Source organism: Patiria miniata, unplaced genomic scaffold, assembly GCF_015706575.1.
Source record: "Patiria miniata isolate m_02_andy unplaced genomic scaffold, ASM1570657v1 HiC_scaffold_13, whole genome shotgun sequence".
NCBI classification, from domain to species: domain Eukaryota; kingdom Metazoa; phylum Echinodermata; class Asteroidea; order Valvatida; family Asterinidae; genus Patiria; species Patiria miniata.
This window is the reverse complement of record NW_024037051.1, coordinates 7214825-7230645: the sequence shown is the minus strand read 5'-3', so window position 1 is coordinate 7230645 and position 15821 is coordinate 7214825. Positions and strand designations below refer to the sequence as shown.

General features: G+C 41.7%; 1 protein-coding gene across 2 annotated transcripts in view; it reads right to left on the bottom strand.

Annotated features, from left to right (window-relative positions):
• The window catches only part of LOC119721166 (homeobox protein OTX-like), a 33226-nt gene extending 18559 nt beyond the window's left edge, over positions 1 to 14667 (bottom strand). The window contains exons 1-2 of one of the 2 annotated variants that reach the window (XM_038191034.1): positions 13949 to 14667; positions 7885 to 8058 (exon numbers count right to left, since the gene is read on the bottom strand). In XM_038191034.1, the coding sequence (XP_038046962.1) occupies positions 7885 to 8012 (128 nt within the window). In that variant the 5' untranslated portion in view covers positions 8013 to 8058; positions 13949 to 14667. The remainder of the gene's footprint in view (positions 1 to 7884; positions 8059 to 13948) is intronic. The other variant, XM_038191033.1, reaches the window with a different exon arrangement.
• Positions 14668 to 15821: the final 1154 nt, after the last annotated feature.

The window sequence follows — 15821 nt, the reverse complement described above, 5'->3', positions numbered from 1 at the left end:
GCAAAATTGTATTAATATAATGATTACACGCTAGTAGGCCTATTTGAAATTGATCAGTTAACTTTTTTGCACAAACAGGCAAGCCTTTCCAATACCTGCTTATTAATTTAACGCATTTCGGCAGTTTCTTTTTTGGGGAGGAATGTTTTCGTCCACCCATCCCCACAATACTCAAAGATAACAAACCAAAAAATAGCAGCGGGAAAACCGTCGGATGTCTGTGGGGCCACAGCCCGGTAACAATCATGGCGAGCCGATGGAGGCCCTCGGTTTTTTTTTCTCGCGACATTCCGTGTACTTTTGCCGGGTAATTCGATTTACGAGACGGTCTTAGACTCGCTTCGGAGACCCCGAGAAGGCTTATTGGAAGAGTCGTCCGCCAAAAGTCCGCTGTTTGTTATACGCCTGATTGGAAAGCCCGGAGGCACAGACGACAGAGAGAGAAGAGAGAATTTAACGTTTGCCACCAAAAGATAGGTCGGGTTTGCCTAAACATAAGACGACTAGTGATAGGATAGATATTGCGAAGCTCTTCTTCTATTATGCGAATGTGATATTGAAGACCAAATACATCATAGTCAAGAATAATGAGGGAGAATCGTTCTCCGTTAGTTGGGTTGTTTGTTGGTTGGTCGGTTGGGTTGTTTGTTTGTTTGTTTGTTGGGGTGTTTGTTTGATTGTGTGTGTGCTTGGTTGCTTGTTTTTGGTTTTTTGCTTTTCGCGAAAGTCAAATGCTTTTTCTCCACTGCCTTCAAATGGGTTTATTTATTTTCAGACATTTCGATCTTCGTTTAAACGTGTCATTAAACATATATTTAATGAATATGAGTGCCATATTGTCCCTTTGGGGCCTGACTGGCATTTTTTGTAGAATTGAATAATTGAGACAAGGTTACAACTCAAAACGTAAGCTAGTTTATCAATTAGATTTCTGGAGACATTGATTACTGAGTTTTAGAGTCTCAAATAATTTTAGCACAGCTCATGTAACATCCTCTTTCTAGTAATTGTAAAGTCCATTTTATAACTTTGAAATTGCAAATTTGCTGACCAATACTTGATTTTTTATCTCTTTTCTGGGCCCAGATTCCGTTCGATCATTTGAGTGTAACTTTCATAACACAGTTTTGGGAATTTGTAAATTTGGGTAGTAAATGAAAGACCTTTTAGGTGAATATATATTTTGAGAACCCCAAAATCGAGTTGGTCTTGCTTCTATCTGTCTGTGCCCCCCATGTACTTCGCGTGTTCAGTTCCCTCTTAAAAATGTCCGTATAAAACCTCTAAGACGTAGTGTGACAGTCGTGTTTGTGTTTTATTAGCTTTTTTTAAAAAGAAAGAAACTAAGTTTCACAGAGTTCATCGCAAATTCGTTACAAGTGACCCGTGACCCGTAAAGTATCTGAACGGCCTAGCCCTCTGACAACACATGCCCGAGTGAGACTTTCCCTTCCGCCCCATTTGGTCCACGAGAGTGCCCCCTTTCGGCACATCGGCAGCCAACCAAGCGCTGTGTGTGCCATCTCACCCCCCCCCCCCCCCCCACCGGTTCAAAGACAGGACAAAACACCCTAAAATGGCACTGCCAGCCAACTTCAAGAAGGAAATTTTGGGCCAATTTATAACAACAAAATTGATTCATATGATCTAGATAGGCCTAATGAATGTATCATTCAAGCCTGATCAAAACTTGCGACTTTTAAGCCGGGAGAATTGGACATCAAGATATAGACTTCGATGTGTCAAATAATGTTCGCGTGTGAAAGGCAAATCAACAAAAACATGTTAATAAGCTTCTAAGATAATACTCGACGCAACAATACTAAGAAACAGAGGAGTATATGTACATGTATCTATACAGTGAACTTGATGACATACATAATGTAAAATTAGAGAGGACCGATACAAAGAAATTGGGAAGACGCACGATAACGTACCGAGATTTATTCTTTCCCCTTCCAACAAAGAAAGATCCATTATGGTCAAAACAGGGGGATCGTTAATGGCGGATCGATATCATTTCACAAGATGTCAAAATTGGTCTTGCTTCTACCACAACAGGAAATTGTTTTCCATTGCGCAATATCGTTCAAAGAAAAGCATGATTTCGACGGCTCTACGCGCGAGTGGGTGGTTATTAACGCACTCCAGTCATTTCCCCTCTCCAGCCCCCCCCCCCCCCCCCGAAATCCGACCCCACTTCAAAACTGCCCAAATTGTGTACCTGACATAATTAATATCCATTTGGCAGGCCGGTGCAAGTGGGTTTCTTTCTCCTTGTACATTTTGTGTGAGTCTCCGGTCGATATATGATTTGTCTTGCCCATTAGTCGTTATTACATTGTTTCCTGATAGCCCGCGGGTCCGTCCGTGCGTCGGCCCGGCATACTCGGCCCGTGAGTGCAAGCTTCGCAAACTGCCGCGGATTGCTTCTCGATACTCCGCAGTCACGTATAGTAAAGTACACACGGTTATATTTCAAAGATTTCCCCATGAACAGGTTCATTTTTGCCTTTCTCCATCGATAACAGGAATCTGTAGTTGAAAGACCGCAAAACATACTTACGGAGAGAAGTATAATTGAAAAGGAACTTCTTAACGTATAGTATCAGGCATCCAAAGTTATGAATATAAAAAAGAATATAAATCTACTTAGATTTATATTCTATATATAAATCTACTAAATATAAATCGACTAGTTTAGTTATCTATTTCTCTTTGTTAGGGATCGTATAGGCCTATAGATCTATAGCATTGACTTAATTGAACTTTCCGCCAACTATGTTACAGTGTACAGTGAACTCACGGAATGAAGCTGTATAGGCCCCAATTATCTTACAAAATTAATGATCAAAATTAATTATGAATTTGACATGCTTCGCTTTACAATTCCGTCAAAATGAATGGCTAAATGACTACGGTACCGCTGAAGCTGGCCAGAAAGAGTGCTCTGTTAAAAAAGGGGGGAAATTACAGTGATAAAAAAATCTTTATGATACTTTCCCGCGCACTCAAGAGGAAAATTTGGCTTAAAAGTACTTTGGCCGCGGCTGGGGCGAGCAATAAGACAAACCTCTGCCGGGGCTCTCGCCGCTTCAGCCCCGTGGGCACTACTGACAAAGATGACCCTGAGTCGTGTCGCTATTAGTTTATAGATCTATAGCTGCCTTCTCACTTTGCAAATTTATCCCCCTCCTGTAAATTGGTGGATCTAATGTATTAAAATGTATGCTCAATTAATTGGGAAATATAATTACTGTTCGTCAATCGCGACGCGGCCCGCTACGCCTGCCGAAGTAAGCGGAGTGGGTAATGTGAACTAAGTCGTCATTTTCACACCAGTACGGCGCGGTAGATAGCACATTACTATGCACTATAACGAAGTTTCACTTTAACTGTTACTTATTAGGCATTTTCGTGAGATTGGATTTACCGTGTGTAATCTGTGAACAACTCTGAACCTCCACTTTGTCACCCTTTGGTGTATGTAGCACACATTTTGTAAGCTAGAATTCATAAGTCGTTCCTAACACCCACTTCAGAATTGTGATGTTTCAGCTTCGAGGCGCGATCCCAACTGTTATTTATTAAGCATTTTCGTGAGATATTATGTATTTTCGTTGGATTGGATTTACCGTGTGTAATCTGTGGACAACTCCGAACCTACAATTTGCCACCCATTGGTGATGCATCAGACATTTTGTCACGGCTAGAATTCATAAGTCGTTCCTAACACTCGTTCGTCCCCACTTGATTGTGATGTTTCTGATTCGAGTCGCAATCCCAGTGTCGTAAAAATGACATCTTCAGGATTTTTTAGCACTGTGGATCTCTTGATTTCCGAAAAGTGTCATAAACTCTTAAAATCTTGTCAATAAATTCAACCGAAATGAATTTGGCAAAAGAGTACAGACCAATGTTGTCACTGTAAAACAGTCATGGATTTCTATACTGTGTTAAACTCAGCGTTGTTTTGTTTTTTGGGGTGCTGTGGTCCGATGGTTACGGGTTCGATTCGTGTGCCGTGGTACATGGGTTCGAATCCTGACCGTGGGAACATGGTGCTTGTGCTCTTGAGCAAGGCACTTTACCATTATTGCTTCGTCCTTTGGATGGGACGTAAAGCCGTAGGTCCCGTGTGTTGTGTAATACACGTTAAAGAACCCAGTAACACTTATCGCCGAGAGAATGGGTTTGCCCCGGTGTTTCGGGCAGTGGCTGCAATATTCGCCGCAGCACCTTGTATACCCTTATAAGGTGCTACATAATGGGTCTCATATTTCTCATATACTTTATTTACCTTTCTTTAATAATAGACATAATTTCCAGCACCTTGAGTACCTAATTATTGTATACGTGCGCTATATAAGACCCCGGGTTTTTTTTAGACGATGACTGTATGACTGCCCACGTGCTTTTAAGGTTTCCCAATCAGGAGGCCAAAAATAAATCAAACGGAAAACGGTCATGTAAATTGTTTTGCTTCCTTTTTTTATCCCCCTCGAATGAAAATATCACAAAAGGAAACAGTCGGCAAAGATCAAACACCCAAGTTGGTGGCCGTAATCATAACAATGTTAATGAGAGTGCCAACCTTTCAATAATACCCGCACACTTTCCTATAGCAGCGCGGCCTGACTTTGACATTTCCTATGGCTTAGCGTCCCTATGTACAAGCCACAGCATCCGTCCCATATGCCACATGGCACTGTACGCTCCAAATACCATGTCTTCCGGCGGATTGAAATTAAAGATCAAAATCTGCGCTGGGAAAAAAAAGAGCATTTTTTTTCTTTTCTTTCCAGGGTAATAAAAATTTCAAAATGTTGCAACCTGTTATTTTAGTGACCAAACACAGGAAATCCAAGGTTTTTGTATGGCTGTGGTATAATTTTGCATATATTGAGTTTTCGAATCGCCAAGTTTGTTCAAAATGATTTTACTCGGCTTTATATAGGCCTACTTAGATTGATATAGGTCTATATGTGTTAATATAAAACAAAACAAGCACATGTAGCCAATGTAAATCAAGAACTTGTCTATATATAAGTGGATATAATGAAATTAAAAAGTATATAATTATTCTAGTGTAAAACCTACGAGTTTGTAATTAATTTCCTCCACAAATTAAAAGATTAGTTATTAACACCAAAGATCAGTGTTGAAAGCGTCAACCAGTGGGAAGCATGTCGGCCATGTCCTATGATGTTGTTAACCCCTCAGTAATAGTTCAGAGATATTCCAAGTTCCAACCATTTTTTTGCCCGTTTCCAGTCCTTATTGCATTCAAATTCCTTTAGTTCACCGTAGTTTTGGCCCATAGATGTGAACAACTCGTTCCACTCGCCGACGGCATTTTGTGCGCCTGGGCAAGCGTGAAATGCCTTTGTGAGCGCGCATGACATCGACAACACTAGGCCCGTCAAACTGTGAAATTGACGAAAAATTTCATGACTGGGTCCCTAAAGCCACGTTGGGTTTTTGTTTTGTCTTTCTGATTTCAAGCCAATGCCGTATATAGATTCAACGCTTTGTTTGATAATGATAAATAGCGATATACAAGGGCTTTCCTTATAGTCCTACAATACAAAGGGAATCGTACAGGCAGAATTATTGCAAAAATAAGAGAAGGTATGCGTCAGAAGGTGTAAGTGACCCCCTGACCCCAATTGCAAGCTTCAGAAAGTTTCGACCAGCGGCGAACGGGTTGCCCTGCCTCTTTGCACCAATCGCTCCATCCATCTCACCCTAGGAACGCGCTAACAATGCCCCCATCCCGAACAAAAACCACCATGGTGTTTCAAGTCCATTTCTTTCTCCACTTTTTTTTTTGCCGGGTAGAGGTTAAAGTTAGCGCGGAGGTGGCGTTCCAGTCACCCGCTCCCCGCAGCGCTGTTTTTGTCGGCGCGTCACCTTTTTTTACGGAACGGTCTCATTTTTTGTTTCCCCCCTTCGCCCCATCAGAATCTACTCCAGGTGTACTTGCCCGCTGGGCACGAACTTGCCGGGTTACAAAAGGGGCGGTTGGCCTATGCTGGCATGCCGTGCCGACAATACAACATGACGGAAACTCGCCAACAAAAGGTCTGAATTGTTATTGGAATTATTGATCATATCTTTACTGAGCTGTGAAGTTGTTTCTTTTTTTCCCCTGTTTCTTCTCCCCTTATGCGGACTGGCGGCACTTGAATGCGGAGTCTGCTCGCGGGAGTTGGTGGTTGGGATATTTCGTGTCATGCGATGCAACTGACAAATTTTTGACTTCATACCAAAATATTCGTTAACTTCTAATAACAGACCTCTATCGCGAAGTCCAGGTAGAATTTTCCTGAGAAACACATGGGAACTACGGTTCCTAATATCAATAAACAACTCCTCTGCCAAAAAAACTCCTTCCCTGAACTCTCATATTCCCTTAGCGCCTGAAAATGCAAGGTGGCTGTTTGCCGTCTGTGTTTTGCCGAGTTTTTAAAAGGATTTTCCCAGCCAGCCCCGGCTGACTAGAAGGGCTGGCCGCGGCGTCTTTTTTTTCTTCTTCTCTCTCTCTCCGCTGTAGCATCTCACGAGTTCATTAGGGTCTTAGCCGAGTCCAAGCATTAATGAAGCGTCTGCTCTAGGGGCAAGCACGCCGTAGCCCCTCGGGGGCCACATCGGTACGAATCAGTCAAGTCTGGTACACCAGAACCCAAGCCAAAAAAAATATCACCGCCAAAGATCTCCTCAACTAACAAGGATTGCTTCCACTTTCCTACCCCCTCTCTCTTTTTGGCTACGGGGTGTAATTGTAATTATTGCTTACCACTGGGCATTGCGTGCCGAAAGATCGGCAGGGGCCTGGCTTGGCAAGGCGTGAGGGGCATGATGCAGCCAGCCGACTGCACTCCGATGTTGGCGCAAATTAATCAAACCGTGCCGAGATAGCGTGCCTCAATCAGAGTACCTCTGTTTTTTTTCTTTCCTTCCTGATGTCTGATAACTTTTTGGCAGGATTTCGAATTCGAGTGTATACCGAGGCTAAAAGGAACTGATTTGAAAGAGTTATAGTGTTTAAGTAAGTCACTGAAAGAAGGTTTGGTTTACCTTTAAATCAGACTAAGTTTCACGACATATTTCGTACCTGAAATAATCCATACAAATCCAACATTTCTTTTGTATTACATAATTTATACATCATGTTAGTTGCGCATTGACGTTTCGTCCGTATTTTTATGTAGGAAAAGCTAGGGCCTAGGACGCTGAAGGGCTGACGGGCTTCACAGAATCTTGTGAAGGACGGTGGGGATGGCATTCTGGGTAACTTAGGGCCTTTCTATAAAGACATAATTAAAGCTGCTGTAGCTGTTTAAAGGGCGCAGGCTAGTCCGGTTCCCCAGACCCCATTGTCCTTTGGACTTCAAAAATATCTTTAGGTGCATGGACCGGGAAACAGTCTAGGTGCAGGCCAGTAAATGCTGGCTTCTGTTCGTATGTCATTTCACCTTCAAGAGAGATTTTTTGCGTCACCATCAAGACTGTTCCGACCTTTACAATTTACATTCGCTGATTATTTCAATCAGTGAAGTTAGAAGCAACTTTTTTCCTGCATCATGTTTTAAGTTGGTCAAATATCAATTAATGCAGTATTATTGTGTGACTTATATCGATTCATGCCTCATGTAGAAAACTGTCTTCTACTTTTCTTTTCTCATGATCACCAGTCACGTGACACATTCCTACTTGCATACCATTCAAGTCGGGATTATCACGTGACTGGTGACAGAAAGACATAATGTGGCATGTGCATGCATGAATATTGTGATAATGCTACATGTGAAGAGTTCAATCCAAAATGGCGACTACAATCAGAGATACCGCAGACGATAACGCAAGACAAGCTCTACTCACCCAGGTTCAGTCTTGATGTTGTCGGGGCTTACTGATGACGCAATCCATCCTTTCTCCATGACGTCAGATTTCCCCATGCAGCTCTCGCCGCCAACAGGGAAGCAGTGAAGGTAGCGGGCGTTGGGCATCCACTTATCGGGGCGGGAGCTCGTTGTTGACGGTGCTGTGTGTGACCTGAGACATGGTGATTAATTGAGAAGAAAAGAACTGTTTTTTGAGCACTGGTTTATAAAGTTGACTCTAACTTTGTGGAACATTGTAAATAATTTAGGGTTTGCATGGTGGACATGATTAATGAATGGGAGGTTTGCGGTAACACCATGTAAATGAAAGATATCTCTTAGTGTGTGGTTTTGAGAAAGAACCAATTGGTTTAACTCGACGTTTCGAGCAGTATGCTCTGCTCGTCATCAGGAGACACATTGGGTCATCCACTGATTTACATGGTGTTACCGCAAACATCCCATTCATTGATTCTAAATAATCAAACGGCAACGTTACTCAGAAACTGTGAACATGAAAAACAAAATTGTTGTAAAGTTCAACGATTCATTTTACACCCACGACTCATGTGCTTATTCAATTGAAAACGTACAGCATACATGCGTCTACTACACATCATGCTTTCAAATACATAAATTATTTCACTGATGCTAATGTGGCTATATTCTATGATCCCAACTGCCACAGTATCAATATGTTCAGACAAAATCATCAGATCGGCAGATTAATACCTCTTATAGAATCTCCCGTCACGGGAAGATCCCCCCGTGCGCCGATGTAAACGAATACTTTAAGTGGCTATTGGTTGGGGCTTAAATATATCAGTGAAGGGTTCTCGCGGCATTCAGGAAAAATGAATCGGTTTATGTAATAATATCATTCATGACTTGGACACGTCCCTCCAAGGCAAACTCGTACACCGGCCTCTCTATACACCGATATATACCACCAACTACTCGTCCGTAGACCCGTGCCGAGTGCGTCCTTACCGGATCAGACCGACTTAAGCTAGTTTACACAGATTTCACCTTGTTTGTATTTCGTAGCGCGCCATAAGTAGAAATTAAACCGCGCAAAAAATCTCTTTATTTGTTTCTTCCTCACATTATCGGATGGGAAAATACTGTTAGAGGATTGGATGTACGTTTATGTTGGGGTTAGACTCGGATGTATATATTGGGTAGGCTGTTGCAACGGCGCTAGCCATGCGCGACTTGAAGTGACATTATGTACATTATTTTAAGCAATCGTCACTGGACTATAATCCAAAAAAATGTTGGTCACTCCTGAAACTACAAGCCATTTCTTTTTTGTTAAACCTTGTCTTAGTGACGTTGGAATCGGGCTTTGCTTATTTCTAAGCTAAGCACAGAATGGAAATAAGTGAAAAAGATAAATAAAATACATGCTATTGAAATCAGTAGTCAAGCTTCTACTTTGGTAAATGAAAGCGACAAAGAGAATAACTAAGGAACGATTTAGGCCAACGCCATTCACCATTGTTTGAGAGATTTTGCTTTTTGAAGAACGCGGTCTAGTTAAATCAAGTGGCTTTTCCCCCTTCATTTCCAACTTTCTTCCGTGCAGAGCCCCAAATAAATGTAATTTATATCATCAGATCTTAAAAGGACGGGCCACTTTGGTTAATTCCTTCGCCTAGCGGCACAAGGCACCTCCAGCAATTGAATTTACCGCGGTTTCAATTTAGCCTGATTGTCTGAGACGAAACATCCCGCACGCGCGCGATCCCAGCGATGTGTTAGCGGGGGCCCACTGTGGGGAGGCGGGAGACATGAGGAGGTTGTATTTTCCGAGTGGTCTGTCGACCGTGATGGCTTGATTTGATACTTCGAGATTTCATAGTCCAAGCCGCGAGATTCGGGGGGCCCAAATTCGGAGGGGAAGCTTCACCGCCGCCAATTAGGCGAGTTACGCGGCCCAGTCGCATCGGGTGTTCTCGCCCGCTAAACCCGGCCACAGAGTGTGTCGTATACAACTCGGCCAAACGGTACGCTGTCAGATCGCGGTAGAAGTGTCTGGCCTAACCTAATTAATTAACTATCAATCCGCAGTAATTAAGGATAAACACGGGGGTCTATTTCACGATGAATTCGAGGAGGTGTCAGGGTGAATCGGCTTGCTTGAAATGGGCAACCGTATGGGGGAAACTTCCAGGCAGCAGATGCAATGAGTGAGCGGTGTTTGGCGCCCAAAACTTTGACTCGTGTAAAAAAAAAAAGAGACCGGTTTTTGAGTGGGGAAATGTACAAGAAATGTTACAACAAAGTGGGATTCGAGAGGAAAAAACTATATGCACATTAATTTTCGTATCATTATGAGTGTATATAGTACTATTAGTGTGTTGAGTATTGGCGGAAATTGGGACTGATATGGGAGCAGAAGACAGCTCGTTCGATAGCCTTCCAGCGTCGGCACACACAAATAAAACACGACAGTCCCCCAATGCACTCACGAGTCCGGAGATTAAAATTGAGGCCAGCGGGCCTTGCGTGAACGCACCGTGGGGCCACACGAAACTTTTCCGGGTTCTGCATGCGTGACGGATGGCTTGTGCCTCGGACTATTTTGTCAGTAGTTGTACGTGCGCACCAATGCGAGTAAACGCACGCCCCAGAAGGATGGCGTGCACTGTGTTCAATATGGTGGTGATGTTTTCAGTATGAAAGTTTAAAAAGTAAGAAAAAGTTGAATATCGACTGAAAATTTCTAGGAGTGAATTCAAATCCCGATGACCAAAAACTAATTCAATGATATGACGATCAGTGACTGAAATGGCTCAGGCAGATATAATTATGTACATACAAACACTCACATTAAATCAATGATGCAAAATGATTACAGCAATTATTTCATTTTTTTTTATAAAATGCAAATTGTTCAATTTTTCTGGAAACTCAACCCGAAACTACATCGTGGAACACAGGTTTGTGCGGTCAAGGAACTTTAAAAAATATCGGACGCTCTAAAGAGACATACAGACAAAACTCCGCTAATGAATCCAAGTGTTTGACTCATTTCAGCCTTTTGTGATTGAAATCAATTTCTATCGACCGGGCAAACAGACAAGATTAATCATCTCCAATGCCGCCTTTTTTTGTGACGAGAAGACGCTTCGTTTCGCTTCAGATAGATTAGTGCCGTGTGATTGGCTCAAGGCCCCGCGGGTTTCATTTCATTGGCTGCCTCAGAGATGATGGGGGCGGCCATCTTGATCATGACAAAAAAAGTCCTCCAAAAAGAAGTTCGTTGGAAAAAAAGTCTGATTGAGAACGGTCTGATGGAGTGTTTTTTTTTATTATTTAAAAACAAACCCTTCCATTTAGTAGGCCTAATCCCAGTAATTTATAATATCTTGTTCAGCACTGTATCTACATCGTTATGATCTGTAATACTACTATAATCGCAATATGAAACCGCTACCCCCAAAAGCCCATTATCGAGATATACCTTCAGAGACTTAAATACCAGTGATGTTTGGACTTCTTTTCGTATTACGCAAAACGAATTTGCACAGCGCCAACGTGTACACAAGATATTCGTTTGCCAATCGCGGTTACACAGAAAATGTTTGTCGTGTGTGCACTGCTTGAGGGATCAGGCGCCATGATGTCTCCTATCCCACAATGCATAGGTGCAGGGACATCGCGCGCAGCCAGCTAAACTATCGACAATGTAATGCTTGGTGACAAATTATTACTCTTTAATTACTACACTTTAATGACGTAGTACTTTGTGTGATCCATACAAATTGCCGTCACTAACTGCTCAGTTTGGGACTTTATCTAAAGACTTTATCTTTTCGCCGCTAATTGGGTCTTACATGACAGATGACATCACAACAAATTTTAAATTTTTCAAGCGGATTGAAAAGATTCAAGGTATTCAAGAGAAAAAATATTCAGAAAAAAACGTGAATAATAAGCAAATTGTGATTTGTTCAGGTATTACAGACATCGTCAAACCAAAATATTCGAAAGAAAAATGGTTAGCAATTAACACTCTTCTAAACACTTTCTTGCTATCAGTCTGTAAACATGTTTAGATGCTAAACATGTTTAGAGTATTGATGGATAGTGTTTAATAGCGGTTTAGGAATAGACATGTTCGAGTAATTTTAGCTTCTAAACAAAGTGACAGCAAGATAGTATTGATTGCTAAACACATTTTTTAAGAGTATTTTTTTACATAAGATAAGAAACACTGACAATATCTGCGTATGGATATGTATAGACCCACACAATATAACAATTATTTTTGGATATGCAGAACTGTCCGAAGATCAGATTATTTCATTCAAATTTAACTATGTAACCATTGGGGTCATGCAAAAAAAGACCAAATTTGGAGAAAACACTGACTACTATTGCTATAATGATGAAGGACGGTTGTAAGAAGTAACACCCGACCGAAAATTGCTGCAATTCTCGACAGGCAACCTCGCTTATAGAGCCGGCGGGCATAACACTAAAAGTCCTCCATTTAGTAACACCATGTACCCGAGGCTGTATGACACTTGCTAATTAGACACAGTCTGCCCCTGCTTAAATCAATGCTAATTGGTTTGTCAACCAACTTGGTGACTTTTTTTCTGTCCGAGTCGGCTGTGCTTTAATGGTCCCGTGTTGACATAGGTATACGTTTGTTGTACGCGCCATGCTAAGTGATATCTGCCATTTGACTTGTTTGACCAGTGTGGCTTTTAACAACTCGAGAATGATTGTTTTCCCTTCCATAAAACGTGTGATTCGTATTGTCTGGAGGCGAAGCAAACCTTGTTTCTAATAATAGATTATGCCGACACGGTCCTAATATAAACAAAAATACCGACAGAAATGTGTGTTTTTCTCTGTTTAAAATTGTGGATCATGTTAATGCAACTACGACACGAGTGCACGTCTCTGATGTACATGTATTACGTTGGAGAAAGAATGTTTGCATCTTGATCCAATTTTTTTTCATCATCTATAATTCACCGACTTTCATCTCAAAGAAGGTCATTCATTGCAAAAATATTGAAAAGACATGAATCTGGGACCGAGACACAATTCCAATTTTGTTAGGAAATACATGTACCTTGAAAATGCACTCGACTCTCCATAGACTTTGTACACCGCCAAAGAAGTGGCGTCTGAATACTGCATTCTTCCATAGGTTGGGCCTAACTTTTATGTTGCTTTCATTTTTTAAGTAATTTATTATAAAATGGGTCTGAACATGAAATAAAGTTAATGAGTTAATGAGATTCGGAAAGGGTTATTATGTTCCCAAAAGATAAACATGCAGAGGAACTTAAATTGTTCTTGGCTTACATGTACTCTCTATTAATTAATACCTTTTTAGAAAGAACAGAACTTTATCGACATTATCAATGAAATGAAACAAAAAAAAGAATGTAAAAATTTACTATGAATCTACGACATAAAAAACGCCGAAGAAACATTTATTTAGGGAAAAACCCATCATAGTCGATGACTGACTCAACAATTGGTGGCAGCGTGCGAATTCTTTCCACACAAACTAATTCAAATTTCCGCACGTAATTTCTACCGAAATGCAAAGGGTTCAATTAGTTTACATTCTCGGCCACAATGTTTACATTCAATGGGAAAATGACGGGTGTATATACAATCATCACTTTCGAATACTTTCTACAAATGCACGTTTAGAAGACAGAAACGAGAACCCGACATTACTGTGCAAAATGCATTCGTTTAAAATATCAATTTGGTTTCCTCATCAACAATGATTCATCTATAGACGAGTTGTCTGCTGTATCATCAACTTAGGAAAGAATTGGTGTACCGTACCACCGGAAATGTACCAAACTGAAATTTCTTATGTTTTGCCCACTAGTCTACCGTAGACTTAATCCCAAATCCTGTTTAATTACGAACCCCAATCAGTCATAATCATGGAACATGTGTATACCAGGGAGGGTGGTTGTATCATGCACTGTAGGTACACACACTCAACAAAAGTTTGCATGTGCCCATAGGAGACTTGTAAACACATGAACGTGTGCACAGGAACCCATACTTACAACTTATGAGAAGAACAGTTCCGGGGGCTCGGTGACAACTTCCCGTCTCTTTAGCTGACTGACTCCAACTGCCGTATAAATTCACTTGAAACACTTCAGAGTCCAAAAGGGTCCCGGAAAAACACAAACTCTTGGTGGATTAGAACGTCTCTCTTCTCGAGGAACTGTTAGAACACCGCGATAACGTGAAATGAATTGAGCGGGTCTAGCTACGCACGTCGCCCCGAAGTGTTCGTCGCTGAAGCTCGAGTTGTCTGACTAACCGCGAACACAATAAAGGGGAGGTAATGAGGAATCGTGAGTGACGTTACAGTCTGCAAATTGACATAGCGAGAGAGAGAAAAGGCATTGAGCACGGCAGGTATTATTCTGTGGGGGCTTTCTGTGGAACGCTATTGTCATTCAAGACGCGTAGCTGACAATGAAGGGGCTCGAAGAAGAAAAAAAAGAACGAACAACTACTGAAACAGTCCAGGATATGCTGTATCATCTACGAGATGTTGCAGTGCTAGTGAGGTATCCGAGCCTGTATCAGCTGAAATTGATGTCGACTGTTACGGATCGCCGTGTTAGCCCGTCTTCGTCTGCCGGTTTACGGCGGTGTGGATCGAGGGATATTATAGTTGTACACGGGACAATGGTGGAGTGTGTATAATGGCATTAATCACTAGAGAATCCCCTTTCAGCAATGTCCAGTGTTGCATGCATTTCGTACATGTCGTTCGGTGTGCGCCAACGGTCCCCCACCCAGCCCGCCAATCACAGGTCTGCTTAGTAACGCCCTATAGTAGCCTGCGTGCGTGTTGGACTCCCCGTAAACCTCCATCGATCGCTACGCCCACTAATAATGCATGTATGGAGTGTCATACGCCGTAATTTCTCCCAACGTACAGAAATTAGGGAGAAAAAAAATAGGTAAAACTTTTAACAACGGAGGTATTCCCTGACATTCTCTCTACCTGTTGCCAGTACTTGTATCACATCCTTTACACTACCCGGAAACGATGTAGCTGAGCATATACACTAGTTTAATTCATCCACTATACATGAACAAACAAAAACCCATGCACTGTATGTGGAGACAGTGCAGCACCAACTTACAGGTGTCATGATCCAAATATTCCTGTTCATACAACCACTGCACAAAAGGCGTTATTTTGTATTGATCACTTTTGTTAAATTCAGACAGTTTTTGTTGTTGTTTACGACCACTTGATACGCACACGCTGGAATCACAAAACCTGTCATTAAGATATAACTAATTCCACACGAGTGTGGTATATTATTAATCGGGGCTTTCTTAGTGAACCCAACTTTTGTCAGGGGGAATGGCCTCGTGTAACACCCGCGATTACCATACCAAAAAAAAAAGAACCCAATAACTTTTTGGTGGCGAGCGTTCACAATTGAACGTCTTTTCAAAAGCTGCACTTTTCTCTGCATTCAAAGAATGTCTGACAAATGACCGCAAATAGGTCACAATAATAATTAGTTTCCACCCCAGTGACATCCGAGGGAGTGATTTGTTTCTTTCACAATTCGTGCCTGCCGAGTCATGGCCGCGCAGTAGAGACTACATTTTGGAGGGTGTTTCTCTCTGCGACAAAAAAAACCTGACGTGCTTTTTTTTTTTACTACTGGGAGATTTCAACCTTTTGGCCCGTGAGCTGAAGCATTTGAGTTGAGATACAAACCAAACAACTCTGGAGCAGATTCGGTCGTATTTACAGTATAAAGAAGCAAAGTTCCCCGTTAAAAAGCATTGCCTGTCCTAAGTCACCCTTAAAATGGGAAACGGTGACGGTTGAAAAAAGGCTATCTTTTACAATTTGACTTTGAAACGAACCAACTTTTGTTGATAATCTGCAAAGAT